Below are 26,337 nucleotides of genomic sequence, written 5' to 3' on the forward strand. Positions count from 1 at the left end.
ATGTTACGCATTTTCGGACAGATGAAACGGAGGGGGAAAGTTGCGAGTTCGATACGTTAGGGATGTGTGGTGGACGAACGGGCTGCGTATCCGGATTCGTCTCGTTGTTCTGAGCAACTTTCATGTAGAAAGTATTTTCATCCGAGCTACGGTTTATTTTATATGAATTTTAAAAGATTTAAATTAATTTTAGCATTTATTTAATTAATTTAATACAACATTATCCAGAACAGTGTTTGCTGACGTCATCATGACATCAGCAGTCAACAGAACTGTTGGCTGGGTCGCTGACGTGTGGGTCCCACTGGTCATTGACTTAGTTAACTAAACAGGATTAGTTAATTTTAATTTAAGTGATTAGATTAATTAATTAGGCTTAATTAGATTAATTAACAGGATTAATTAAGTAAATTAATTGTCTTAATTAATTAACGATATTATTTTTATTTTATTTTAATTATTAATTTTTTTTCGTTTATTTTTTTTCTAAAACACGTTCTGTGGGCGGGGCCCATATGTCATAGGCCCATAGGGGCCTATCGGGTTCGGGCGCTCGGGTGCGGGTGTGCGCCCGAGCGGGCGACGGGCGCCGTGTGCAAGGGGGGCGCGCGCGCAACCCGAGGGGCGCATGCCCGAGGGCGCTGGGCGCGCGCGGCGCACGCCGGCGCCGGCGGCCAGTGTCACATCCTAGCTAGTTCATGCATTAGAGTGTTGCATCATGTTTCTTTTTTTTCCAGAAACTTGAAATGGGGAAGACAGAAACCCCAGCACCCCCTGTTAACAACCAGGGTTTACTAAAAATAATTTCAATGAACCTGAAATGCCCTTCTAAAATGTTCATCATCTCTGCCTTGGTCTTAAACCACTGCCAAAAGTGATGCACAAATTTCTAGGACATCTTAAGGTCACTGGATTAATCCATTAGCTATTTGATTTTGGGCATTTAAATAATATAAAATATTTCAAGTGCTCAAATAATTCCAAACTAAAATGTTCCATGCCATATAAATTCTAAACAGTGGCCATGTGCATTTTGGTGATTTTAGGAGATGCCTAAGTATTTTTAATAATGCAACAAACTTACAGAAAAATAGAAAAACAATTTAAATTCGAAAAAGAGAGAGAGAGAGAGAGAGAAAGGCCAGAGGCCACTTACCTAGCGCCCACCCGCGGCCCAGCAGAGGCCCAGCCCACCCGGCCGTGCCGGTCATCCCCCACCTCTGCCAGTAGGCAGAGGAGGGACACCGCGACGCCGCCGCGCGCGCCACGGCGTCACCTGCTTGCCGCCCGCGCCTCTGGAGGATCTGGACGACGCCCACGTCGCCCGCTCGACCGCCCCGACACCTCATTCGCCCACTGCACCTCTCCCTCGCCTCGCCTCCGCCATGGCTGACGCTGCCGAGCTCGCGCCGGCGTGAACCTCGCAGCCACCGTGCTCCCCTCGCCTTCCCGTGCTGTCCAGCAGCTCCGTCTCGACGCCCTCGTCCTCTCAGCCGAGTCAGGCAACGCCGAACGGCCTGCATCGCCCCCTGCACCCTCGACTTCGCCGCCTCTGCTCCGAGAACGCCGGCGACCTCCCGACGTCGTCAGCCCGTCCCCGACCGCGTCGTTTGCTTCTACGTGACCGCAGTGAGCTCCGCTACCTTTTCCCCCTTCTCGTTCTCGCTCTCGAGCTCCGTAGCAACTGCACGTAGCTCACCCGCACGCGCCGCCGCCGAGCTCGTCGCCGGCGCCACTCCGGCCACTCCCCGGGCGCGCCACCCCCACGGTTGGATGCGGACGAGCGTCCGCATCCCGTAGCTGTGCTCCGCGTGCCAAACGGCGCCCCGTAGGGCAAACCCGTGGCTCGCCGCCGCGTCTGGCCTCGCCGGCGGCTAAACGCCGGGGAGTTGACCCCGTTTGACCCAGGCTGACCCCCTCCCCTGAGTCAATGACAAGTGGGGCCCGCCTGCTAATTAACCTGGATTAACTTTTAATTAATTCTAAATTAGTTAGTTTACTAACAGTGACACTGACGTGTGGACCCCACACGTCAGGTTTGACCTGGACGACCCCGCTGACCAGCTGACGTCACCCTGACGCAATGCTGACGCATTAATTTAATTACTGGAATTATTTTTATACAGGAAATTCCAGAAAATACCACAAACTTCAAAAAATCATAGAAAATAATCTATAGCTCAGAATGAAAAGATTTATATATGAAAAATGATCAGAAAAATCCAATCTTTCCATCTGTACTGGTTTCATGCATGTTTAAGCACATTAACCTGCTGTTTAGTACAGAACTAGATAAAGCACTAATAAGAGCCACTTATGAGCTTGGAATTTGAATCTTTGATTCAAAATGGTCCAAACCCATCTGGTCTTAGTTGCATTAGCCCAATACATTCATTTTGCCATGTCTCATGCATGCATCATATTGTTCCACTTGCTTGGTGTTGATTGTGCTTCGATGTATTCTTCGTGGTAGGTTCTGCCTCCGAGGATATTCACGATTATCCGACTGAAGGGCAGTATCCTACTACCACTCCATCAGGCAAGCAAAACCCCCTTGTTCATTCCGATACAATCCCACTCTCTCGCTCCTGCTCTCTTTTACTGCATTAGGACAACAACGATTCATCTGTTACTTGCTGTGGTAGTTGAACCCCTTATCCTCTGCATGACCTGTCATTGCCACAGTAAATAGATGAAACCCACTAGCATGAGTAGGACTTGTTTGAGCCCTGATGTGCCTACTCATTCATGCTTGTTTGTCATGCCTGCTATTGCTTAGAGTTGTGTCAGGTCTGATTCATCGGGGATGAATTGGAAAGTTGTGAACATGTCCTGCTGTGTGAGAGCTAAGTGCGTGAACACGATTTGGTGAAGGTATCGGTGAGAGGCCATGTAGGAGTACATGGTGGGTTGTCTCATTGAAGCCGTCCTCAGGAACTGAGTTCTGTGTTTGTGATCCATGAAACAGTTACTACCACGCATTGGGCCCGAAATCAATGGACCCTCTCGGCTTCTTAACCACCCTTGTCCTCTGTCCAGGAGTTGCAAGTAGTTTCTGGTGTTTGTAGTATGCTGGAGGCCGTGGACAGCGCTGACCCGAGGGGTGGGCTGTGATGCGGTAGGCACGTGGCCGGGCATGCCGGGCGCCCGTTTGGTGTCTCGGGAACCCTGCACACATTGTTCGGGGCCGTATGTGGAAACCTCGGCCGGACTCCCTGCGGATGGAACCTGAATAGGTGATAAACCTGGACTAGAGACTTCAGTGTTAGGTAGGCTGTGGCCGACACCCTCGCTGGGCTTCCGCTTGAAGGTTGCCGAGTACATGTCGTGTAAACGGCGGTAAGTGGTGAGAGCGTGTGTGACGAAGTACACCCCTGCAGGGTTAACATCATCTATTCGAATAGCCGTGTCTGCGGTAAAGGACTTCTGGGTTGCCTATAACAGTTCATAGACAAGTGAAAGTGGATACTCTAAAATGCGCAAGATAAGCGTGAGTGCTATGGATGGCGTTCTCGTAGGGAGATGGGAGCGGATCCATAGTGGAGTATTGATATGGTGAATATGTGGACTCGTGTGCGCCACCTCAAAAGAGTTACTTGCAGTCGTAGTTTAGGATAGCCACCGAGTCAAAGCTGGCTTGCTGCAGTTAAACTCCACCACCCCCTTTGTTGATACTGATGCATATGTAGTTAGTTCTGATGTAAGTCTTACTGGGTACATTTGTACTCACGTTTGCCTATTTTATGTTTTGCAGAGAGACGTCGGTCTTGCTAGTAGTTCTGTGTGGACTTCGACGTTTAGCTTGATACCTCAGCTACGATCTTGTGCCCTCGGCAGGATCTAGTAAATAGTCAGGCTTCTCAGCCTTTTTCATTTGTAGATGTCTGTACTCAGACATGTTAAGCTTCCGCATGTGCTTTGACTTGTATGCTCTGAATGTTGGGTCATAAGACCCATGTTTGTAATATCTCGCTCCTCAGAGCCTAATGAATAAGTACTTGAGTCGTAGAGTTATGTTGTGATGCCATGTTGTATTTACACATATCGAGCATATTGCGCGTATGATTGAAATGCTTGGTATGTGTGGGATCCGACAACCTAGTTGTTTATCCTTGGTAGCCTCTCTTATGGGGAAATGTAGTCTTGTGCTTCCATGAGCCATAGTAGTCCGCTACAGCCCGGTTCACCGGAGTCCTGCTAGCCCAGCACTACTGCTCCGGACACCTGACTGGCCGGCATGTGATTCACTTCGTTCTTGTGTCTGTCCCTTCGGGGAAATGTCACGCGGTGACATCCGGAGTCCTGCCTAGCCTGCTACAACCCGGGTTCCCGGAGTCCTGTTAGCCCAGTGCTACAGCCCGGATTCGCACGCTGCTGACCGACATGCTCGATGTTGATTCACGTATGCCTGTCCCCGTAAGTTAGTGCCACTTTGGGTTCACGACTAGTCATGTCGGCCCGGGTTCTTTGTCATATGGATGCTAGCGACATTATCATATACGTGAGCCAAAAGGCGCAAACGGTCCCGGGCCATGGTAAGGCGACACCCGTGGGAATACCGTGCGTGAGGCCGCAAAGTGATATGAGGTGTTACAGGCTAGATCGGTGTGACATAGAATCGGGGTCCTGACAGCCAGGCCAAGGGGGGCGGCGGAGGGACGACTGCGGTGGCGGGCGAGGGGGCCCGCGGTGGTCGAGGCGGTGAAGAAGCTGCGGGGCGGAGGCGGCAGCCCTCGGGCGCGGGCGTGCTCGCCGGGGCCGCGGGGAGCAGCGGGGAGGAGGCCGTGGCGTGGGGTGGCCTTCTGCGCCGGCGAGGTGGGGCGAGGCAGGCGGCGAGCAGTGGGGTGCGCTCGCTGGGCCGGTGAGGACGACGAGCATGGGGCCAACAGAGAGCGGGCACGGAGGAGGCGAGCAAGGTGAGGCGGGCGGCGTGCACGCGCGAGGGCGCTGCGGGGCAGGGGCGCGGCGGCAGGGGAGCGAGTGCGGGACGGGCGCGGGCGCGCGTGCTGGCGTGGAGCTGCGGGACGAGGGAGCAGCGGGGGAGAGGGCGCGGCCACAGCGGAGCGTGCGCGCGTGCGTGCGTACGGGGACAGGGGGAGAGGAGGAGAGAAAAGGCGGCGGCTCACGGCGGGGAGTAGGGTCCAGGGCAACGGGGGGCGAGGAGGAGGACGGAGACGACCGGCGACGGGGGAGGCAGACCGGTGGGGAGGAGGAGGAGGCAGGCCGGCGAGGGCGAGGCGGCGTCGGGCGATCCGGGCGGCGGCGTCGGCGGTCTCCTCCTCTCGATCCCGATCCAATCGGGGGAGAGGGGGGAGATATTTTCGGGGGGGGGGGGGGGAGTGTCGGTGGGTGAGTGGGTTTCGGGGTCAGGGGGGTTAAGGGAGTGGGTGGGCTGGCCGGCTGGGCCTGGTGGGTTGGCCCAGTTGGGCCACGGTCCAGGGGGTTTTCTTCTTTCTTTTTTTTGTTTGTTTTCTCTTTTGTATTTTTTTTCTGTTTTCTTTTAACTTCTAATTTATTTAAACTCTATTAAGATAAATAATTAGCGCCTAAATTGGTGTTATAAATTAAGCCTCTGCCATAAAAAGCTTGGCTTCCAAATAAAACAGTTTAGGATTTTATAAAATACAAAAGTCATTATTTAATTGTTTTAGCCACCATGTTAATTACTTTTGAGCATTTAATCATGTTTCATGTATGTGGTTTCTACACCATTATTACTCATGAATTATTTGACACGTTTAGAGCATTTTAGTTTTAATGTTTGGAAATTTTTATTGTTTGACTTGAATTCAAATTTGAATTTGAATCGGTTGTGAACTAATGCGAGATTAACAACAGTAACCGTGGTGACGTGGCATCATTAACGTGTGATTACTGTAGCCTAATTATTCGGGCGTCACACCTATGGCTGTGGCAGCATCACCTTTTGAAAGCAGCTTCCTCTTCTCCTTGGCGCAAAGGTTGTATATTTCACGCCTGGTAAAACCAACACCGCCGTACCATACATGTTTGCTGATGAAGCAATCCATCATGTCGTGAATTCTAATCCCTGCAGCTCCCATGGACATTATCTCATGCTTCTGGTACTCTTTGATTTTTCTGTGGGACCAAAGAAAAGGTACCTCGTCTGGTCCTGCCAACATATGGCTATGCTTGTCCTCAAAACTTTCAACATACCAAACCCCACGCTTTTGGTCAAGCTTGACGGGCAGGTGCGCTTCACAAAAGCAGCGTGTCTCGGCTCTGAGCCTACGGCTGTGTCCTTCCTCTGTTAGCAACTTGCTGTCACGTTTTTCTTGTCTGGAACAAACAAACCGCCTATAATGCATATGACGTGACTCTGTTTTGCTATACCTGACCTTATTCTTTCTAATGCTGAAACCATTATCTCTAGCATAGCTGTTGTAGAAATCATACGCAGCATTGTGAGACGTAAAGGTCATTTCCATTATCTGCATGAACATATCCCTCTTATCATCTGCACTGGCAGTATCTTGGACATTCTTTGCCCCATCATCTTGTGTCACCTACACAATCAAACAACATCCATGAAAACAGTTTTCTATGGTTTAACATTACTTCCATAGAACATTGATTACACACATACCTCACTCATGATGACCGACGACTGGGACTCCCCAGAATCAGGTGTGTCTAATGATTCGTCGTTAAGGCATGTCTCCGCGTCGGATTCACCGTAATAGTTATACGCATTATGACATTCGGAAATGAACTGAAAAATACAACACAAATACATAATTACTTATCATATAATATTCCAGAAGAAATTCAATTTGCATGCCAACAAAAATTTTCACTTACGTACTTGACTAATGTAATCTTCATTCGAGAGCTCCGAGTTGTTTTCCTGATCATCATCAAGCTCATCGATCTATAAATTTTCAACACAAAGATTTAATATTGTCGGACGCCACCAAAAAATTACAACATGACAATGCCTCTCACATTAAGATCGTCCCATTCCTTCCCATTCTCTGACCGATCTGAATTTTCATCATCTGACCAATCTTCTATCCAGTCTTTCATCAGTTCTCCAAACTCCATGTCTACCATGATATCAGTTAACTCCTTGTCCGCCATTTCCTACAACCAATAATATGTATCATCACATGTGCAAACATTATCAATGATGAAATATACAACACATAGCACACGATCACGGATGTTATGTAAACAACCGCAACCAAGGCCGTTCAGATCTGCCAAACTTAGTAAGGAAGATGGCCACGGCACCCGTCGTGATCACTTTCAATCGCGAGGAACTGCACGATCTCAATACCTAGCTAGATCTGTGATTACCTCTGCCGCCGGATACCTAGGTTAGCCGCCACATCAAATAACGATACTGGTGGTGCGCACAGCCGACGGCAACCGACGCTACGTGAACCCAGATCACGAGGAGCAGCACTACCGGAACAAGATCCACGATCGCATGCGCCGCCGGGTAGCTAGGTTACCCGCCCCGCTAGGTTAACCACTACCACTGGCGGCGGCAGTTCGTTCGATGTTGCCGCGAGCGAGACTAGAGGGGGGACGCGGGATGCGGTACCTGTGCGCGCTCGTTGGAGATTCACGATGTTGTCGCGCCCGCTGTCCGACGAGATCGCCGGCGACGAGATAGCCGCCGCTGGAGATCTACCACGTGACTTATGGAGCTGTGTCAATGCTCGCGAGATTGATGGAGCTGCGTGAATGATTGGATTCGGCAGGTCTTACGTGGACGTGGGTCGTGTGATGTTTTTTTTTCGGATCAGGGTACTGTACGTATACGATCTGGGTTATACAGGGCTAAACAGGCCTTGGATCTGGGCTACGGCGGGCCAGGAAAAAAACAAACTCGCGGGAACAAAAATACCCCTCGGAAATTAGGTTAGGGGGAGCACCGGAGCAGGGCTCCGTCACATACTGCTAGTACTAGCAGAGTAGCTAGCAGAGGCCGGCGGAAGGCAGCGAGAAGGGGAACAAAGGCGGCAGGATAAGCAAGGTAAGAATCTAAGCATCGTATTCGTAATCGTATTCCCAATCCCAGAATAACTCTCCGGGGTGGCTTCTTTCGATTCAGTTGTCGATGGGGATGGGGTTGGGGTTGGGGGTGATTCTTTACGGAAATCCTCTTTCTTCTGTTCCTTTGCTAGTAGAGCTAAATAGCAGTAACTCGGATGATTCTGGATGCGACATCGCATTTCCCTTTATTAGTAACGTGGTCAAAACAAGCGCATTTGTGCGTGGAGAGAGGGGGGAGGGTGACGGCAAGGTTGTGATGCATGCGCATGCCGGTGGCCACGCGCTCTCGAGATGAAACCCAATCCCAGAATAACTCCCCGTGGTGGCTTCTTTCGATTTAGGTGTCGATGTGGTTGGGGATGATTCCTCGTGAAAACCCTGCCTGTTTCCTCTGTTCCTCTGCTAGTGCTGAATAACCCAGACGATTTCTTGGGTGGTGGCCACGCCGTGTCTGCACTGCACGCGCTCTCGGTGAGGTCGAGGGAGCTATCCGACACGCCGCAGAATCGGCCGCCGGCGGGGTGGTCAGTGCCTGCGGCGTAACGAGCATCGGGGGTTTCTGCAGGTCACCACGTCGAGCCGTCAGTTGGCAGAGGGGAGGCCCCATCCCCCACGGGCCATGGGGACGAGGATAGGACGCAGCGTGAGGTTGGCGAGGTGGGACGAGCTCAGCTCCGCCAGACGAGAGAAATCGGGCTCCTGGAGAAATGTTCCTTTTCTTTTGTCCAATCCATCGCTAATCCTCTTCTCATCGATTAGTTGTGGCTTTTGAATCAAAGTTCCTTTCTTCTTCTAATTCAGATTCAGAATAAACAAACCCTAGCTACCACACAGATCTCCTCGCTGCCGGATTCGATCGGTCTCCCTCGCCCCCGTGGCCAGCTTCGGTTGACAGGAGGCGGAGGAGACCATGAATCTTCACGCTCGTGTGGCCTCTGTCTGGTTGTTCAGGTTTTAGTTTCCTCGTCACGTTTGTTCCGGCAATGGGGGCGTCGGCGCGATTCAGACCATGAATCTCCGGCCCTTCCACGTTGTGGTGACGCTAGTTCTAGCCTCGCCACATGGACGTGAATACAGTATTATTGTCTACAGATCCGATCCGTCGGGTCGTGGGGGAGAGTTGTCAAACAACAATGCTTATGCGGTTATGCCTTGGTTCGTGGCCGCTTCGGTGATCTCGTCAATAAGATCCTGCGGCGGTGTTTTTGGCTTCTTTATGTGGGGTTGGGTCTCCTCGTCCTGCCTTCGCCTTCGGGCCAGTTCTTTTGATTGCTTAAAAAATAAGCCGCCTCCTCCCAACTTTTCCCATACGCCGCCTTCGTCACTCATTGGGACTTATGAACTAGTTATGAGATAACTAATTTAGAAGCCTCAACAAATTTAGGGAGCGGCTTATTTTTTAAGCTGGGGAGAGGCAGCTTATTTATTAAGCCACCCAAAAGAACTGACCCTTCATCTCCAGGTCGATAGGTCGTGCCTCGGATTGTCATTTTTATTGTCCCCTGTCAACGTCCGGGTACCTCCCGGGTGCAGTTACAATGACAGAATAATGACTCCATGGCTACGGTGATTCAGAGCAGGTGCTGTATCGAGCTAGGCTCAAGGCAAGCCATCAATTTGTGCAGGTTGGGATAGGATGACAAATTCTCCTCGGGCCGTTTGTAACTTTATCTTCATCAAGTGGTGTTCCTGTAAAAGCTTGGACTTGGTTATATATAGACGTGCCCTTTGATTTTTTTTTTAAGAATCAAAGTTCCAAATTCATGTTGAGGAGTACATGAAATCGGGCCAAGTGCAAGTCTTCTTATTGTTCATGACTTAATTTCCTCTTACCACCTATCACTGTAAATTAATTTTGCACTGCAGAGGGGCTGCTAAAAGGATGGGCACGTCTTTCGGAAGCTGCAAGCTGCCGGATGAGCAATACTACAAGCATTTGGATGATGAAAAGAAGTATTTCTTGGTCCTTATGTTGGGTGATTTCAAAGATGCGATGGTAAACCTATTACTTATATGTGTTTTTTAAGACCAATGATGTTTCTACTATCTACTACTTTAGATTCTGCGTTGCAGTCAATTCCTTTGACAGGCAGACTACTCAGTTAGTTTGCACCAAATTTCCACATAGTTTTTTTTTGGGTGATTACAAGTAAGATCCAGAGTCATTATCCTTGTTTTTTCTAAGATTAAGATACCGGTCAGGTAAGAGAAAGGCAAAGAGTACATACCTCGATTGTAACTAGTGTCATCTGGATCTTGCGCATACACTTTCCATAAAAAAATTATTTCTGCAGATTTCTTTATAAAGATAATATATTGATATCAAGATTTATCTTTCAGCAGATAATCCCAGAAGAAGTTGTGCGGCGTTTGAAAGGTGAGATCCCAGGAGAGATCAAGCTAGAAACCCGAAATGGTTACAGTCACACTATTGTGGTTGCCAAGAACCAAGAAAAGCTTGTCCTTACAGTGGGTTGGCGGCAATTCATCGAAAACTATGATCTACAGATTGATGATTCCTTAATGTTCAGATACAAAGGAAACTCTCAGTTTAATGTCATGATCTTTGATAAGCTTGGTCGTGAAAAAGCATTATCAGTTGTTCTGGATCCTTTTTTGCATCGGGTCCAAGACAGGCGCAACGAGGCACATGAAATCGGGTTAAATATTAAACTTTATTATTCACTGCTTTGTTTTCTGGTACCAAATTTCACTTGAAATATATTCTGCACTGCAGGTCTTCTAAAAAGATGGATGTGCCTTCGGAAAGATGCAAGAGCCGGACTGAATATCACTACGCAAACTTGGATGATGAGAAGAAATATTTCTTGGTGCATATGATGGGCGATTTTCAACATCAGATGGTAAATTCATATTCAAATACAGTAACACCCTTTTATCAGTTACTTTGTTGTTTTTCTGTATGCCAATGATTTTTGTATTTTCTAATTTAAATTATATGGAGATATATATTGCTTTAGAGGCGTACACAAACAATATGTAGTCTTTGCAACTTTTGGTTTTGTCTCATGTTAATTTGATGCCTGGATTGAATCCAGCATGGTAGCACGTTTAGTGATGTTTGTTCACAAAAAGTGTCCTCATCATTTAAAGTAAAGATATGCTTTAGGCATTCACGTTGTTACTAAGATACTAGTCTTATTCATTTCCCTTGGTATGTCAGATATATTGAACAGACAGATTTGCTTTGATTATAGATAGTATCTTTCTCATCCTGTTTACGGTCCATTTTTCAAACAAAAATATTGCTTGTTTCTCTCCAGATCATCCCAGAAGTATTTGTTCAGCGTTTCAAGGGCGAATTCCCAAGAGAGATGATACTTCAAACACAAAATTGCCACAGTTACGTAATTGGAGTTGCAAAGAACAATGGAAATCTTGTCCTTACAGTGGGATGGGGGAATTTGTTGGGATCTTTGGTCTAGAGATGGGTGACACCATAGTATTAAGATACATTGGGAACTCTCGGTTTAATGTCATAATCTTTGATGAACTTGGCTGTGAGAAGGTATCATCAGTTTTTGTGGATCCTTCTCCGCCTCCTGTGCAAGAAAGGCGAACAAGTGCTACTGATACTGTGAAAAGTTCTCATTTTCGTCCTCAGGCCATACAAACGCAGCCATTTAGCATAGGGAAAGAGATGCCAATGGAGTCACCACGCCTCCAAATGGAAACGGACAAGTCATGTCAAGACAAGAACACCGTGATAAGTACTTCCTCCTGCGAGTCATCAGGTCCCAGTTTACTATTGTAGATATATCTTCCCTTGCAAATCATTCTCATATTTTTATAGCTAATATTTAGCTCTATTTCTTGGCACAGGAGATTGCTTCTCCTCTGAAGAAGAATATGGAGTAGGTGAAGTTGAAGAAGAATATGGAGTACGTGAAGTGCCTGGTTCCGATTTTATCGTCAGGAAGAAGAAGGTCAGGCTATCATCAATTCAGAAGGAGCGGTTGAAGGACGGTTACATTACCGTGAACGAGACCAAACTAACTCCAGCTCAGAAGGAAGTTGTGAAGCATAAGGTCCAGTCCATAGACTCAGAGATCCCCATCTTTGCTGCCGTGATGCGCAAGTCTAACCTTTATTCAAGATTCAATCTGGTGAGTTCCATTTTTTTTAATGTGTGTCCTTCATCGGTCATGTAGGTGCCTGTGTAAACTGCGAAGTGCTGCTTATGAAATACTAATGAAAACATTATCTCATAATGCAAATTCATAACCAGTCATCTCTGAATTTAAATACAGATTGAAGATTGCTTCCTAATATCGTACAAATTTAGGAAGCAATTTAACATGTTATTTTACAGAGTTTTATTGCCATTATCTGTTAACCCAGACACTATGCTAAGAAATATCTCAAAGAGGAGCCAAGCATGTGTCTTCGGCGGCGGGAAAAGGAGTGGGGGGTGCGGTTCGGTGAAAACAATGGCGGTAATAAGCTCAGGATCGGATGGAAACAGTTTGTAGAAGGCAACAAGCTGAAGATGGGTGATATCTGCCTCTTTAAACTGTTGACCGATGAGAGGAGAACCATGACGGTCTATATCATCCGCGCAAATTTTGTCAATTATTGGGCACGTCTCAATGATGCTGACCGGGAAGCGGCGTTCCGGAGAGGGGCTCTTGCTCATCAGGTGGATGGGGCGCGTGCTCCTGTCTTGAGGTTGCTTCACATCGCTAACTGTCAATATTGGGGTAAACGAGTGATCCTATCGATCATAAGGCCTCGGTTACATTGTATAGTAGTAGAAACTTGAAACTGTTCTGGTGCTTGATGTACCTCTGTATTTTGACGTTATGTTATCTTCGCAGACCTGGAACTCCTCTGGCTGTAGTTTTTAGCTGCCTTTTAGTTTACTGTTGCACCCTCTGGATGCTGCTTTTGTGGTCGCGGTTTATTTCGTTAGTTATGGTAGTCATAGTGGAACCCAGTCCTTCGTTGGCTGTTTGGAAAACAATGGATGCCAAATCCAAATTGATCGATATGCCATGCTGCTGAACGCTGATGTTGCGGAATTCCCTGACAGAAGTGGACTGGTAATGTACGTTTTCTTGTTGGTGGCCGCGGGAAAAATATCTAGTACTCCCATCCTTAAGGTGCTTTCCATGCTTCAACTTCAAATAAATTAATTTTAAATATTTAAAAAAATTCTGAAAAAAATATGCATGTTTACAAGGAATGTGACTACAACTCTTAAAAATTTCAGGTCCAAACTCTAAATGCACATTGAGAAAGAAAAATGTGAAATCTAGCATGAATAGTGTCACAAAAAGACAAAAGCAATATTTGGCACTATTCATATTTGAATTTGTCTTTTTTGTTTCTCAATGTACATTTCGAGTTTTGACCTGAAATTTTTAGGGGGTGTAGCCACATTTCTTTTGAACATTCAGAATTTTTTTCAGAATTTTTTAAATATTTAAAATTGATGTTTTATACTTGAAGTATAGGAAGCATCTCAAGGATGGAAGCACCTGATATTTCCCCGTTGGCCACGCTAGAGCGCCACCGAACAGAAACAGGAGACAGAGAGCATGCAGCTGCCAGATGCCGACGCCGGGAGACAGGACAGCATGCAAACACCACCATGCACACCACGCAAACATCATATGACTCTCTAGATAAAAAGCAGCATAGTTTATAAATTAGTATGAAGGTTTATTTAACTTGGTTGCGAGCATGAAAAAACAGCCAAAGAAGGCCACGGAAGGAAGCAGAGAGGCTGGTAAAAACGAAGGAAGCATCAGTTTCTGCAGTAGCGTCGGCTTCAGTCACTGCCGAGTGGACTCGGGTACAGGGTGGACATGGTGGTGTTCTCGCTTTGTCAGCTGGAGTGCCACCGTCCAGCAACACGAGACAAGCCGCATGCATGCAGCCAGGCCAGGTGGCCACGCCAGAACACAGGACAGCATGCAGACACCACGTACACCGCCATGCATCTACCCGTCCCCGATACCAGATCACCACGTGTACAGTTACCAGCAACCCAGTCAACAACGTACGACGCTAGAGATCCGACCCACCTAAAACTGCCAACGAAACACGGCCTCCTGTAATCGGGCGCGGCGCTCTGCCCATAACTGCAGTAGTATTCAGGTAAAGATCCGGTCACCCCTTGTTCTGTAGTACTGTATAGCAGAAGTCAGTTATACGGAGTACTATACTTTCATTGATACCTATTACAAATTTACAATGATATACTCGTGCTGTACGTGATGTCATAAAACACCGCGTCAAGTTTCTACCGTGTTCTAATTAAAAAGACCACGCTTCGGTTGTTGTGAAGACAGTGAAACAACAGATGCTGAGGTCTTCTATTCTTCTTCTTTTTTTACATGAATGCTGAGGTCCTGGGGAGCTGGATTAGTACTGCTGGGCGAGCTCTTTCGCTCACCGCGTGGTCACATCCTACAAGCAGAGTAGCAAGGCCAAGCAGAGCGTGAGTGCAGTGAGAAGGAGAACCAAGGTGACAAGATAAGCAAGGTAAGAATCGCGAGATAAAATCTAAGCATTGTATTCCCACTCCCCGGGGTGGCTTCTTTCGATTTACAGTTATCGATCGGATTGAGGGCTGATTCCTTGTGAAAACCCTGCCTGTTTCCTCTGTTCCTCTGCTGGTGGTAAATAACCCACACGATTTTCACCATCCTTTCCTTTCCTTTCCTTGGGTCTTGGCGTGATTCTGGTTCCAACATCACATATCCCTTTCTCCATTAGTAAGCAGCGTGAGGTTGGGGAGCTGGATGGTCTCAGCTCGGCCAGACGGGAGAAATTGGGTGGTCTCATGGAGATTTCTCTTCTTCTTGTCCAATCCATCGCAAATCCTGCTCTGAACTTCTGATCGATTAGTTATGGTTTTTTTTTTGTTCATTCAGATACAATGGAGGCCCCTGGCAACGTCCGGTTTAATTACCTCCCAGCTGCAGTTACAATGACTCCATGGCTACGGTGATTCGGAGGTGCTGTTTCGAGCTAGGCTCAAGGCAAGACATCAATTTGTCCATCTCGGAAGAGGATGAAAAATTCCCCTCGGGCCGTTTGTACTCTTATTATTAATCTTCATCAAGGGGTGTTCTTTTAAAGCTTGGACTTGCTTAATACATAGCTTGTGACCTTGAAAAAAGATGAAGAAAGGATCAAAGTACCAAATCCACATTGAGGAGTACCCCCCTCTGTGAAGTAAATCCACATTTAGTGAGTACATGAAATCCGGTCAAGCACAAGTCTTCTTTTCTGAACTTTAGTAAGTACAAGTCTTCTTATTGTTCATGACAACATGTCCTCTTACCACCTATCACTGTTAATTAATTTTGCACTGCAGAGGGGCTGCAGAGGGGCTGCTAAAAGGATGGGCTCGCGTTTTGAAACCTGCAAGCTGCGGGATGAGCAACACTACAGGAATTTGGAGCATGAAAAGCAGTATTTCTTGATGCTTATATTGGGCGATTTCCAAGATGCGATGGTAACCCTATTGTATATCTGTGCTTTTTTTAAGACCAATGATATTTGTACGACTAGTATCTAGTACAATACTTTGGATTCTGTGAATTGCAGTCAATTCCTTGTTTTTCTGTGAATCACAAAAATTGGGCCACAAGTAAGATCACTAAATCGAAAGTAAGATCACATAATCAATTCAGTTAGTTTAAAAAATAGGACTGCAAGTAAGATCCAGAGCCATTTTCCTTGTTTTTCTTAAGATTAAGATACTGGTGAAGTGTGAGAAAGCCAAAGGCAATACACCTTCATTAAGATACTGGTCAAGTTTGGTCAAGTGTGTCATTTGGATCTTCGCATAAACCGTCGTTCCGAAAAAAAAAACTATTTTTTCCGTAGATTTTTTTGATAAAGGTAATATATTGATATCAAGATTTCTATCTGCAGATAATCCCAAAAGATGTTGTGCCGCAGTTCAAAGGCGAGATCCCAGGAGAGATCAAGCTAGAAACTCGAAATGGTTACAGTCACACTATTGTGGTTGCCAAGAACCAAGAAAAGCATGTCCTTACTGTTAGAAATATGCCCTAGAGGCAATAATAAATTGGTTATTATCATATTTCCTTGTTCATGATAATCGTTTATTATCCATGCTAAAATTGTATTGATAGGAAACTCAGATACATGTGTGGATACATAGACAACACCATGTCCCTAGTAAGCCTCTAGTTGACTAGCTCGTTGTTCAATAGATGGTTACGGTTTCCTGACCATGGACATTGGATGTCGTTGATAACGGGATCACATCATTAGGAGAATGATGTGATGGACAAGACCCAATCCTAAGCCTAGCACAAGATCGTGTAGTTCGTTTGCTTAAGAGCTTTTCTAATGTCAAGTATCATTTCCTTAGACCATGAGATTGTGCAACTCCCGGATACCGTAGGAATGCTTTGGGTGTACCAAACTTCACAACGTAACTGGGTGGCTATAAAGGTGCACTACAGGCATCTCTGAAAGTGTCTGTTGGGTTGGCACGAATCGAGACTGGGATTGTCACTCCGTGTAAACGGAGAGGTATCTCTGGGCCCACTCGGTAGGACATCATCATAATGTGCATAATGTGACCAAGGAGTTGATCACGGGATGATGTGTTACGGAACGAGTAAAGAGAATTGCCGGTAACGAGATTGAACAAGGTATCGGGATACCGACGATCGAATCTCGGGCAAGTAACATACCGATTGACAAAAGGAATTGTATACGGGATTGATTGAATCCCCGACATCGTGGTTCATCCGATGAGATCATCGTGGAACATGTGGGAGCCAACATGGGTATCCAGATCCCGCTGTTTGTTATTGGCCGGAGAACGTCTCGGTCATGTCTGCATGGTTCCCGAACCCGTAGGGTCTACACACTTAAGGTTCGATGACGCTAGGGTTATAGGGAATAGATATACGTGGTTACCGAATGTTGTTCGGAGTCCCGGATGAGATCCCGGACGTCACGAGGAGTTCCGGAATGGTCCGGAGGTAAAGATTTATATATGGGAAGTCCTGTTTTGGTCACCGGAAAAGTTTCGGGTGCTATCGGTAACGTACCGGGACCACCGGGAGGGTCCCAGGGGTCCAGCAGGTGGGGCCACCGGCCCCAGAGGGCTGCGTGGGCCAAGTGTGGGAAGGGACCAGCCCCTAGGTGGGCTGGTGCGCCTCCCACAAGGGGCCCAAGGCGCAGGGAAGGGGGAAGGGGGAAACCCTAGGCTCAGATGGGCCTAAGGCCCACCTAGTGGTGCGCCCCCTCTCTTCCCCCTTGGCCGCCCCTCCAAGTCCCATCTAGGGCTGGCCGCACCCCTTGGGGGGGAACCCTAGATGGGGGCGCAGCCCCTCTCCCTCCCCTATATATAGTGGGGGTTTTGGGGCTGCCATACACACGAGAACATCTCTCTCTTGGCGCAGCCCTACCCCTCTCCCTCCTCATCTCTCGCAGTGCTTGGCGAAGCCCTGCTGGAGTGCCACACTCCTCCATCACCACCATGCCGTTGTGTTGCTGCTGGACGGAGTCTTCCCCAACCTCTCCCTCTCTCCTTGCTGGATCAAGGCGTGGGAGACGTCACCGGGCTGCACGTGTGTTGAACGCGGAGGCGCCGTGGTTCAGCGCTTAGATCGGAATCAACCGCGATCTGAATCACTACGAGTACGACTCCTTCATCCGCATTCTTGCAACGCTTCCGCATCGCGATCTACAATGGTATGTAGATGCACTCCCCTTCCCCTCGGTGCTAGATTACTCCATAGATTAATCTTGGTGATGCGTAGAAAATTTTGAATTTCTGCTACGTTCCCCAAAAGTGGCATCATGAGCTAGGTCTATGCGTAGTTTCTATGCACGAGTAGAACACAAAGTAGTTGTGGGCGTCGATTTTGTCAATTTACTTGCCGTTACTAGTCTTATCTTGATTCGGCGGCATCGTGGGATGAAGCGGCCCGGACCGACCTTACACTTACGTGAGACAGGTTCCACCGACTGACATGCACTAGTTGCATAAGGTGGCTAGCGGGTGTCTGTCTCTCCCACTTTAGTCGGATCGGATTCGATGAAAAGGGTCCTTATGAAGGGTAAATAGAAATTGGCATATCACGTTGTGGGTTTTGCGTAGGTAAGAAACATTTTTGCTAGAAACCCATAGCAGCCACGTAAAACATGCAACAACAATTAGAGGACATCTAACTTGTTTTTGCAGGGTATGCTATGTGATGTGATATGGCCAAAAGGATGTGATGAATGATATATGTGATGTATGAGATTGATCATGTTCTTGTAATAGGAATCACGACTTGCATGTCGATGAGTATGACAACCGGCAGGAGCCATAGGAGTTGTCTTAATTTATTGTATGACCTGCGTGTCAATGAAAAACGCCGTGTAATTACTTTACTTTATTGCTAACCGTTAGCCATAGTAGTAGAAGTAATAGTTGGCGAGACAACTTCATGAAGACACAATGATGGAGATCATGATGATGGAGATCATGGTGTCATGCCGGTGACGAAGGTGATCATGCCGCGCCTCGAAGATGGAGATCAAAAGGCGCGTGATGATATCGGTCATATCATGTCACTTTATGATTTGCATGTGATGTTTGTCATGTTTACATCTTATTTGCTTAGAACGACGGTAGCATAAATAAGATAATCCCTCACTAAAATTTCAAGAGAAGTGTTCCCCCTAACTGTGCACCGTTGCGAAGGTTCGTTGTTTCGAAGCACCACGTGATGATCGGGTGTGATAGATTCTAACGTTTGAATACAATGGGTGTTGACGAGCCTAGCATGTACAGACATGGCCTCGAAACACATGCGAAACACTTAGGTTGACTTGACGAGCCTAGCATGTACAGACATGGCCTCGGAACACAAGAGATCGAAAGATCGAACATGAGTTGTATAGTAGATGCGATCAACATGGAGATGTTCACCGATGATGACTAGTCCGTCTCACGTGATGATCGGACACGGCCTAGTTTGACTCGGATCATGTATCACTTAGATGACTAGAGGGATGTCTATCTAAGTGGGAGTTCATTAAATAATCAGATGAACTTAATTATCATGAACATAGTCAAAAGGTCTTTGCAAATTATGTCATAACTTATGCTTTACTCCTACTGTTTAAGATATATTCCTAGAGAAAATTTAGTTGAAAGTTGATAGTAGCAATTATGCGGACTGGGTCCGTGAACTGAGGATTGTCCTCATTGCTGCACAGAAGGCTTATGTCCTTAATGCACCGCTCTGTGTGCTGAACCTCAGCGTCGTCTGTAGATGTTGCGAAACATCTGACATACACGTTTTGATGACTACGTAATAGTTCAGTGCGTAATGCTAACGGTTTAGAATTGTGGCACCAAAGACGTTTTTGAAACGTCGCAGAACATATGAGATGTTCCGAAGACTGAAATTGGGATTTCAGACTAGTGCCCACATCAAGAGGTATGAGACCCCTGACAAGTTTCTTAAGCATGCAAACTAAGGGAGAAAAGCTCAATCGTTGAGCATGTGCTCAGATTGTCTGAGTACCACAATCGCTTGAATCGAGTGGGAGTTAATCTTCCAGATGAGATAGTGATGGTTCTCCATAGTCACTGCCACCAAGCTATTAGAGCTCCGTGATGAACTATAACATATCAGGGATAGATGATCCTTGAGCAACTCGCGATGTTTGACACCGCGAAAGTAGAAATCAAGTAGGAGCATCAATTGTTGATGGTTAGTAAAACCACTAGTTTTAAGAAGGGCAAGGGAAGAAGGGATACTTCATGAAACAGCAAATCATTTGCTGCTCTAGTGAAGAATCCCAAGGTTGAACCCAAACCCGAGACTAAGTGCTTCTATAATGAGGGGAACGGTCACTGAAGCAGAACTACCCTAGATATTTGGTAGATGAGAAGGCAGGCAAGGTCGACAGAAGTATATTGGATATACATTATATGAATGTGTACTTTACTAGTACTCCTAGCAGCACCAGGGTATTAGATACCGGTTCGGTTGCTATGTGTTAGTAACTCGAAATAAAAGCTGCGGAATAAACGGAGACTAGCTAAAGGTGAGATGACGATATGTGTTGGAAGTGTTTCCAAGGTTGATGTGATCAAGCATCGCATGCTCCCTCTACCATCGAGATTGGTGTTAAACCTAAATAATTGTTATTTGGTGTTTGCGTTGAGCATAAACATGATTGGATTATGTTTATCGCAATACGGTTATTCATTTAAGGAGAATAATGGTTACTCTGTTTATTTGAATAATACCTTCAATGGTCTTGCACCTAAAATGAATCTCGATCACAGTGATACACATGTTCGTGCCAAAAGATATAAAATAGTAATGATAGTACCACATACTTGTGGCACTGCCATTTGAGTCATATTGGTATAGAACGCATGAAGAAGCTCCATGTAGATGGATCTTTGGATTCACTCGTTTTTGAAAAGATTGAGACATGCGAACCATGTCTATTGTTATATATGCATGAAGAAACTCCATGCAGATGGATCATTTGGACTCACTTGATTTTGAATCACTTGAGACATGCAAATCATACCACATGGGGCAAGATGACTGAAAGGCCTCGTTTTCAGTAAGATGGAACAAGAAAGCAACTTGTTGGAAGTAATACATTTGATGTGTGCAGTCCAATGAGTGCTGAGGCACGCAGTGGATATCGATATGTTCTTACTTCGCAGATGATTTGAGTAGATGCTGAGAATATTTACTTGATGAAACACAAGTCTGAATTATTGAAAGGTTCAAGTAATTTCAGAGTGAAGTTGAAGATCGTCGTGACAAGAGGATAAAATGTCTATGATATGATCATAGAGATATCTGAGTTACGAGTTTGGCACATAATTAAGACATTGTGAAAGGTGTTTCACAATTAATACCGCCTGGAACACCACAGTGTGATGGTGTGTCCGAACATCATAACTGCACCCTATTGGATATGGTGCATACCATGATGTCTCTTATCGAATTACCACTATCGTTTATGGGTTAGGCACTAGAGACAACCGCATTCACTTTAAAAGGGGCACCACGCAATTCCGTTGAGACGACACCGTTTAGAGAAACCTAAGTTGTCGTTTCTTAAAAGTTTGGGGCTGCGATGCTTATGTGAAAAAGTTTCAGGCTGATAAGCTCGAACCCAAAGCGGATAAATGCATCTTCATAGAATACCCAAAACAGTTGGGTATACCTCCTGTTTCAGATCTGGAAGCAAAAGTAATTGCTTCTAGAAACGGATCCTTTCTCGAGGAAAAGTTTCTCTCGAAAGAATTGAGTGGGAGGATGGTAGAGATTTGATGAGGTTATTGAACCGTCACTTCAACTAGTGTGTAGCAGGGCACAAGAAATTGTTCCTGTGGCACCTACACAAATTGAAGTGGAAGCTTATGATAGTGATCATGAAACTTCGGATCAAGTCACTAGGACGACGAGGATGCGTACTATTTCAGAGTAGTACGTGATCCTGTCTTGGAAGTCATGTTGCTAGACAACAATGAACCTACGAGCTATGGAGAAGCGATGGTGGGCCCGGATTCCGACGAATGGCTCGAGGCCATAAAATCCGAGAGAGGATCGATGTATAAAACAAGGTATAGACTTTGGAAGAACTACTTGATGGTCGTAAGGCTGTTGGGTGCAGATGGATTTTAAAAGGAAGACAGACAAAGATGGTAAGTGTCACCATTAAGAAAGCTCGGCTTATCGTTAAGATGTTTTCCGACAAGTTCAAGGAGTTGACTACGATGAGATTTTCTCACTCGTAGCGATGCTAAGAGTCTGTTGGAATTATATTAGCAGTTATTGCATTATTTATGAAATCTTGCAGATAGGATGTCAAAATACTGTTCCCTCGACGATTTTCTAGAGGAAAGGTTGTATGTGATACAACCAGAAGGTTTTGTCAATCCTGAAAGATGCTAACAAGTATGCAATGCTCCAGCAATCCTTCTAAGGACTGGAGTAAGCATCTCGGAGTTGGAATGTACGCTTTGATGAGATGATCAAAGATTTTGGGTTTATACAAAGTTTATGAGAAACTTGTATTTCCAAAGAAGTGAGTGGGAGCACTATAGAATTTCTGATGAGTATATGTTGTTGACATATTGTTGATCAGAAATGATGTAGAATTTCTGGAAAGCATACAGGGTGATTTGAAAAGTGTTTTTCAATGGAAAACCTGGATTAAGCTACTTGAACATTGAGCATCAAGATCTATAAGGATAGATCAAAAACCGCTTAATAGTACTTTCAAATGAATACATAACGTGACAAGATTTTGAAGGAGTTCAAAATAGACCAGCAAAGGAGTTCTTAGCTGTGTTACAAGGTGTGAGTATTGAGTAAGACTCAAGACCTGACCACAGCAGAAGAGAGAGAAAGGACGAAGGTCGTCCCCTATGCTTTAGACGTAGGCTCTACAGTATGCTATGCTGTGTACCGCACATGAAGTGTGCCTTGCCATGAGTTAGTCAAGGGGTACAATAGTGATCCGGGAATGGATCACATGACAACGGTCGAACTTATCCTTAGTATCTAGTGGACTAAGGAAATTTTCTCGATTATGGAGGTGGAAAAGGAGTTCGTCGTAAAGGGTTACGTCGATGCAAACTTTGACACTAATCCGGATGACTCTGAGTAGTAAACCGGATTCGTATAGTAGAGCAGTTATTTGGAATAGCTCCAAGTAGCGCGTGGTAGCTGCATCTACAAGATGACATAGATATTCGTAAAGCACACACGGATCTGAAAGGTTCAGACCCGTTGACTAATAACCTCTCTCACAAGCGAGATATGAACAAACCCCATGGGTGTTGGATTCATTACAATCACATGGTGATGTGAACTGGACTATTGACTCTGGTAAACTCTTGGGTATTAATCACATGGCGATGTGAACTAGATTATTGACTCTAGTGCAAGTGGGAGACTGTTAGAAATATGCCCTAGAGGCAATAATAAATTGGTTATTATCATAATTCCTTGTTCATGATAATCGTTTATTATCCATGCTAAAATTGTATTGATAGGAAACTCAGATCCATGTGTGGATACATAGACAACACCATGTCCCTAGTAAGCCTCTAGTTGACTAGCTCGTTGTTCAATAGATGGTTACGGTTTCCTGACCATGGACATTGGATGTCGTTGATAACAGGATCACATCATTAGGAGAATGATGTGATGGACAAGACCCAATCCTAAGCCTAGCACAAGATCGTGTAGTTCGTTTGCTTAAGAGCTTTTCTAATGTCAAGTATCATTTCCTTAGACCATGAGATTGTGCAACTCCCGGATACCGTAGGAATGCTTTGGGTGTACCAAACTTCACAACGTAACTGGGTGGCTATAAAGGTGCACTACAGGCATCTCTGAAAGTGTCTGTTGGGTTGGCACGAATCGAGACTGGGATTGTCACTCCGTGTAAACGGAGAGGTATCTCTGGGCCCACTCGGTAGGACATCATCATAATGTGCATAATGTGACCAAGGAGTTGATCACGGGATGATGTGTTACGGAACGAGTAAAGAGAATTGCCGGTAACGAGATTGAACAAGGTATCGGGATACCGACGATCGAATCTCGGGCAAGTAACATACCGATTGACAAAAGGAATTGTATACGGGATTGATTGAATCCCCGACATCGTGGTTCATCCGATGAGATCATCGTGGAACATGTGGGAGCCAACATGGGTATCCAGATCCCGCTGTTTGTTATTGGCCGGAGAACGTCTCGGTCATGTCTGCATGGTTCCCGAACCCGTAGGGTCTACACACTTAAGGTTCGATGACGCTAGGGTTATAGGGAATAGATATACGTGGTTACCGAATGTTGTTCGGAGTCCCGGATGAGATCCCGGACGTCACGAGGAGTTCCGGAATGGTCCGGAGGTAAAGATTTATATATGGGAAGTCCTGTTTTGGTCACCGGAAAAGTTTCGGGTGCTATCGGTAACGTACCGGGACCACCGGGAGGGTCCCAGGGGTCCAGCAGGTGGGGCCACCGGCCCCAGAGGGCTGCGTGGGCCAAGTGTGGGAAGGGACCAGCCCCTAGGTGGGCTGGTGCGCCTCCCACAAGGGGCCCAAGGCGCAGGGAAGGGGGAAGGGGGAAACCCTAGGCTCAGATGGGCCTAAGGCCCACCTAGTGGTGCGCCCCCTCTCTTCCCCCTTGGCCGCCCCTCCAAGTCCCATCTAGGGCTGGCCGCACCCCTTGGGGGGGAACCCTAGATGGGGGCGCAGCCCCTCTCCCTCCCCTATATATAGTGGGGGTTTTGGGGCTGCCATACACACGAGAACATCTCTCTCTTGGCGCAGCCCTACCCCTCTCCCTCCTCATCTCTCGCAGTGCTTGGCGAAGCCCTGCTGGAGTGCCACACTCCTCCATCACCACCATGCCGTTGTGCTGCTGCTGGACGGAGTCTTCCCCAACCTCTCCCTCTCTCCTTGCTGGATCAAGGCGTGGGAGACGTCACCGGGCTGCACGTGTGTTGAACGCGGAGGCGCCGTGGTTCAGCGCTTAGATCGGAATCAACCGCGATCTGAATCACTACGAGTACGACTCCTTCATCCGCATTCTTGCAACGCTTCCGCATCGCGATCTACAATGGTATGTAGATGCACTCCCCTTCCCCTCGGTGCTAGATTACTCCATAGATTGATCTTGGTGATGCGTAGAAAATTTTGAATTTCTGCTACGTTCCCCAAAACTTACAGTGGGTTGGCGGCAATTTGTTGAAAGCTATGATCTACAGGAGGATGATTCCTTAATATTCAGATACAAAGGGAACTCTCAGTTTAGTGTCATGATCTTTGATAAGCTTGGTCCTGAAAAAGCATTATCGGTTGTTCTGGATCCTTTTTGGTCTCAAGTCCAAGACAAGTGCAACGAGGCACATGAAATCGGGTGAAATACTAGACTTTATTATTCATGTCTTTATTTCCTGGCACCAAATTTCACTTCAAATGGCTTTCACACTGCAAGTATTCTCAAAAGATGGAAGTGCCTCGGAAAAGAAGAAAAAGCCGTATTGAATATCACTACGCAAACTTGGATGATGAGAAGAAATATTTCTTGGTGCTTATGATGGACAATTTTCAACATGAGATGGTAAATTCATATTCAAATACAACACCACTCCCTTTTATCAGTTATTTTGTTGTTTTCCTGAAGACCAATAAATTTCTACTTTGTAGTTTGTATTAAATTATATGTGGTCTTTGCAATTTTTGATCATGTCTCCTATTAATTTGATGCACGGATTGAATCCAGCGTATGGTAGCACATTCAGAGATGTTTGTTAGCAAAAAGTTTCCTCATAGTTCAAAGTAAAGATACTATGCTTTTGTCATCACATCCTTCCTATGATAGTAGTCTTCTCTATTTCCCTTGGTATGTTATATAGTCAGATTTATTGAACGGACAAATTTGCTTTGATTATAGAGAGTATCTTTTTTTATCCTGTTTACGGTCCATTTTTCAAACAAAAATATTATTTGTTCCTCTCCAGATCATCCCAGAAGGATTTGTTCAGTGTTTCAAGGGCGAATTCCCAAGAGAGATGATACTTGAAACACAAAATCGTTGCATTTATGAAATTGGAGTTGCCAATCCATACAACCAGAGATCCCATTCTTTGTTGCTGTGATGCGCAAGTGCAACATTGTTTTAGAATTCTTTCTGGTGAGTTCCATTTTCTTTCGATCATGTAGGTGCCTGTTTAAACTGTAAAGTGCTGCTTGTGGAATACTAATGAAAGCGCTATCTAATAATGTAAATTCATAAGCAGACATCTATGAACTTAAATACATATTGGAGATTGCTTCCTAATATCATACAAATTTAGGAAGCGGTTGAACATGTTATTTTACAGAGTCTTATTGCCATCATCTGCTAACTCTTTTGTTCACTGTAATCAGGTTTTCCCAAAACGCTATGCTAAGACATATCTTAAAGAGAAGCGACACTTGTCTCTTCAGGTGATGGGCAAGGAGTGGCCGGTGTGGTTTCGTGAAAACAGTTACGATAAAAGGCTCGGAAATGGATGGAAACGGTTTGTAGAAGACAACAATCTGAAGATGGGTGATATGTGCCTCTTTGAGCTGTTGAGAGATGAGAGAACCATGGAGGTACATATCATCCCCGCCGCAAACGATGCCAATTATCGGGCAGGTCCCCAGAATGGTACACACCACCATGCATTTACACGCCACCACGTCCCCCATGATGCCAGACCACCTCGCCCACAGTTAACTGCAAACCAGCATCCAATATATATTGACAGTCC

The 26,337-nt window shown here is 46.0% G+C and overlaps 2 protein-coding genes and 1 long non-coding RNA gene across 7 annotated transcripts in view; 2 read left to right on the plus strand and 1 right to left on the minus strand.

Annotated features, from left to right (window-relative positions):
- The window catches only part of LOC109775538 (B3 domain-containing protein Os08g0324300-like), a 46,291-nt gene extending 33,369 nt beyond the window's left edge, over positions 1-12,922 (plus strand). For 2 of the 4 annotated variants that reach the window (XM_073498321.1, XM_073498322.1), the window contains 7 exons: positions 7,918-8,005; positions 9,892-10,021; positions 10,366-10,661; positions 10,763-10,889; positions 11,310-11,780; positions 11,869-12,152; positions 12,388-12,922. In XM_073498321.1, the coding sequence (XP_073354422.1) occupies positions 9,908-10,021; positions 10,366-10,661; positions 10,763-10,889; positions 11,310-11,471 (699 nt within the window). In that variant the 5' untranslated portion in view covers positions 7,918-8,005; positions 9,892-9,907 and the 3' untranslated portion in view covers positions 11,472-11,780; positions 11,869-12,152; positions 12,388-12,922. Of the gene's footprint in view, positions 1-7,917; positions 8,006-9,891; positions 10,022-10,365; positions 10,890-11,309; positions 11,781-11,868; positions 12,153-12,387 lie in introns of those variants that run through there. The other 2 variants (XM_040391020.3, XM_045229257.1) reach the window with 2 other exon arrangements.
- Positions 5,886-7,101, minus strand: LOC141023088 (putative protein FAR1-RELATED SEQUENCE 10). The gene is made up of 5 exons (XM_073499398.1): positions 6,967-7,101; positions 6,827-6,892; positions 6,608-6,733; positions 6,355-6,527; positions 5,886-6,300 (listed from the first exon to the last, which is right to left on the minus strand). Exons 1-5 carry the CDS (start codon positions 7,099-7,101, stop codon positions 5,886-5,888), a joined length of 915 nt encoding a protein of 304 aa, XP_073355499.1.
- A 1,211-nt stretch (positions 12,923-14,133) lies between the features above and the next one.
- Positions 14,134-16,561, plus strand: LOC120964118 (uncharacterized). 2 transcript variants are annotated; one of them, XR_005755774.2, is made up of 4 exons: positions 14,134-14,535; positions 14,928-15,295; positions 15,374-15,514; positions 15,937-16,561. It is a non-coding gene; the product is annotated as an uncharacterized lncRNA (long non-coding RNA). The 2 variants fall into 2 exon arrangements; XR_012183753.1 differs by having other exon boundaries at positions 14,928-15,514.
- Positions 16,562-26,337: the final 9,776 nt, after the last annotated feature.

Source organism: Aegilops tauschii, chromosome 5, assembly GCF_002575655.3.
Source record: "Aegilops tauschii subsp. strangulata cultivar AL8/78 chromosome 5, Aet v6.0, whole genome shotgun sequence".
In the NCBI taxonomy this organism is placed as follows: Eukaryota; Viridiplantae; Streptophyta; class Magnoliopsida; order Poales; family Poaceae; genus Aegilops; species Aegilops tauschii.

Coding starts and splice junctions, on each gene's coding strand:
- LOC141023088 (XM_073499398.1), bottom strand. CDS start 7,101: ATGGCGGACAAGGAGTTAACTGATATCATGGTAGACATGGAGTTTGGA. Junction 6,893..6,966: donor AGGAATGGGACGATCTTAAT/GTGAGAGGCATT, acceptor GAAAATTTATAG/ATCGATGAGCTTGATGATGA. Junction 6,734..6,826: donor ATGAAGATTACATTAGTCAA/GTACGTAAGTGA, acceptor TGTATTTTTCAG/TTCATTTCCGAATGTCATAA.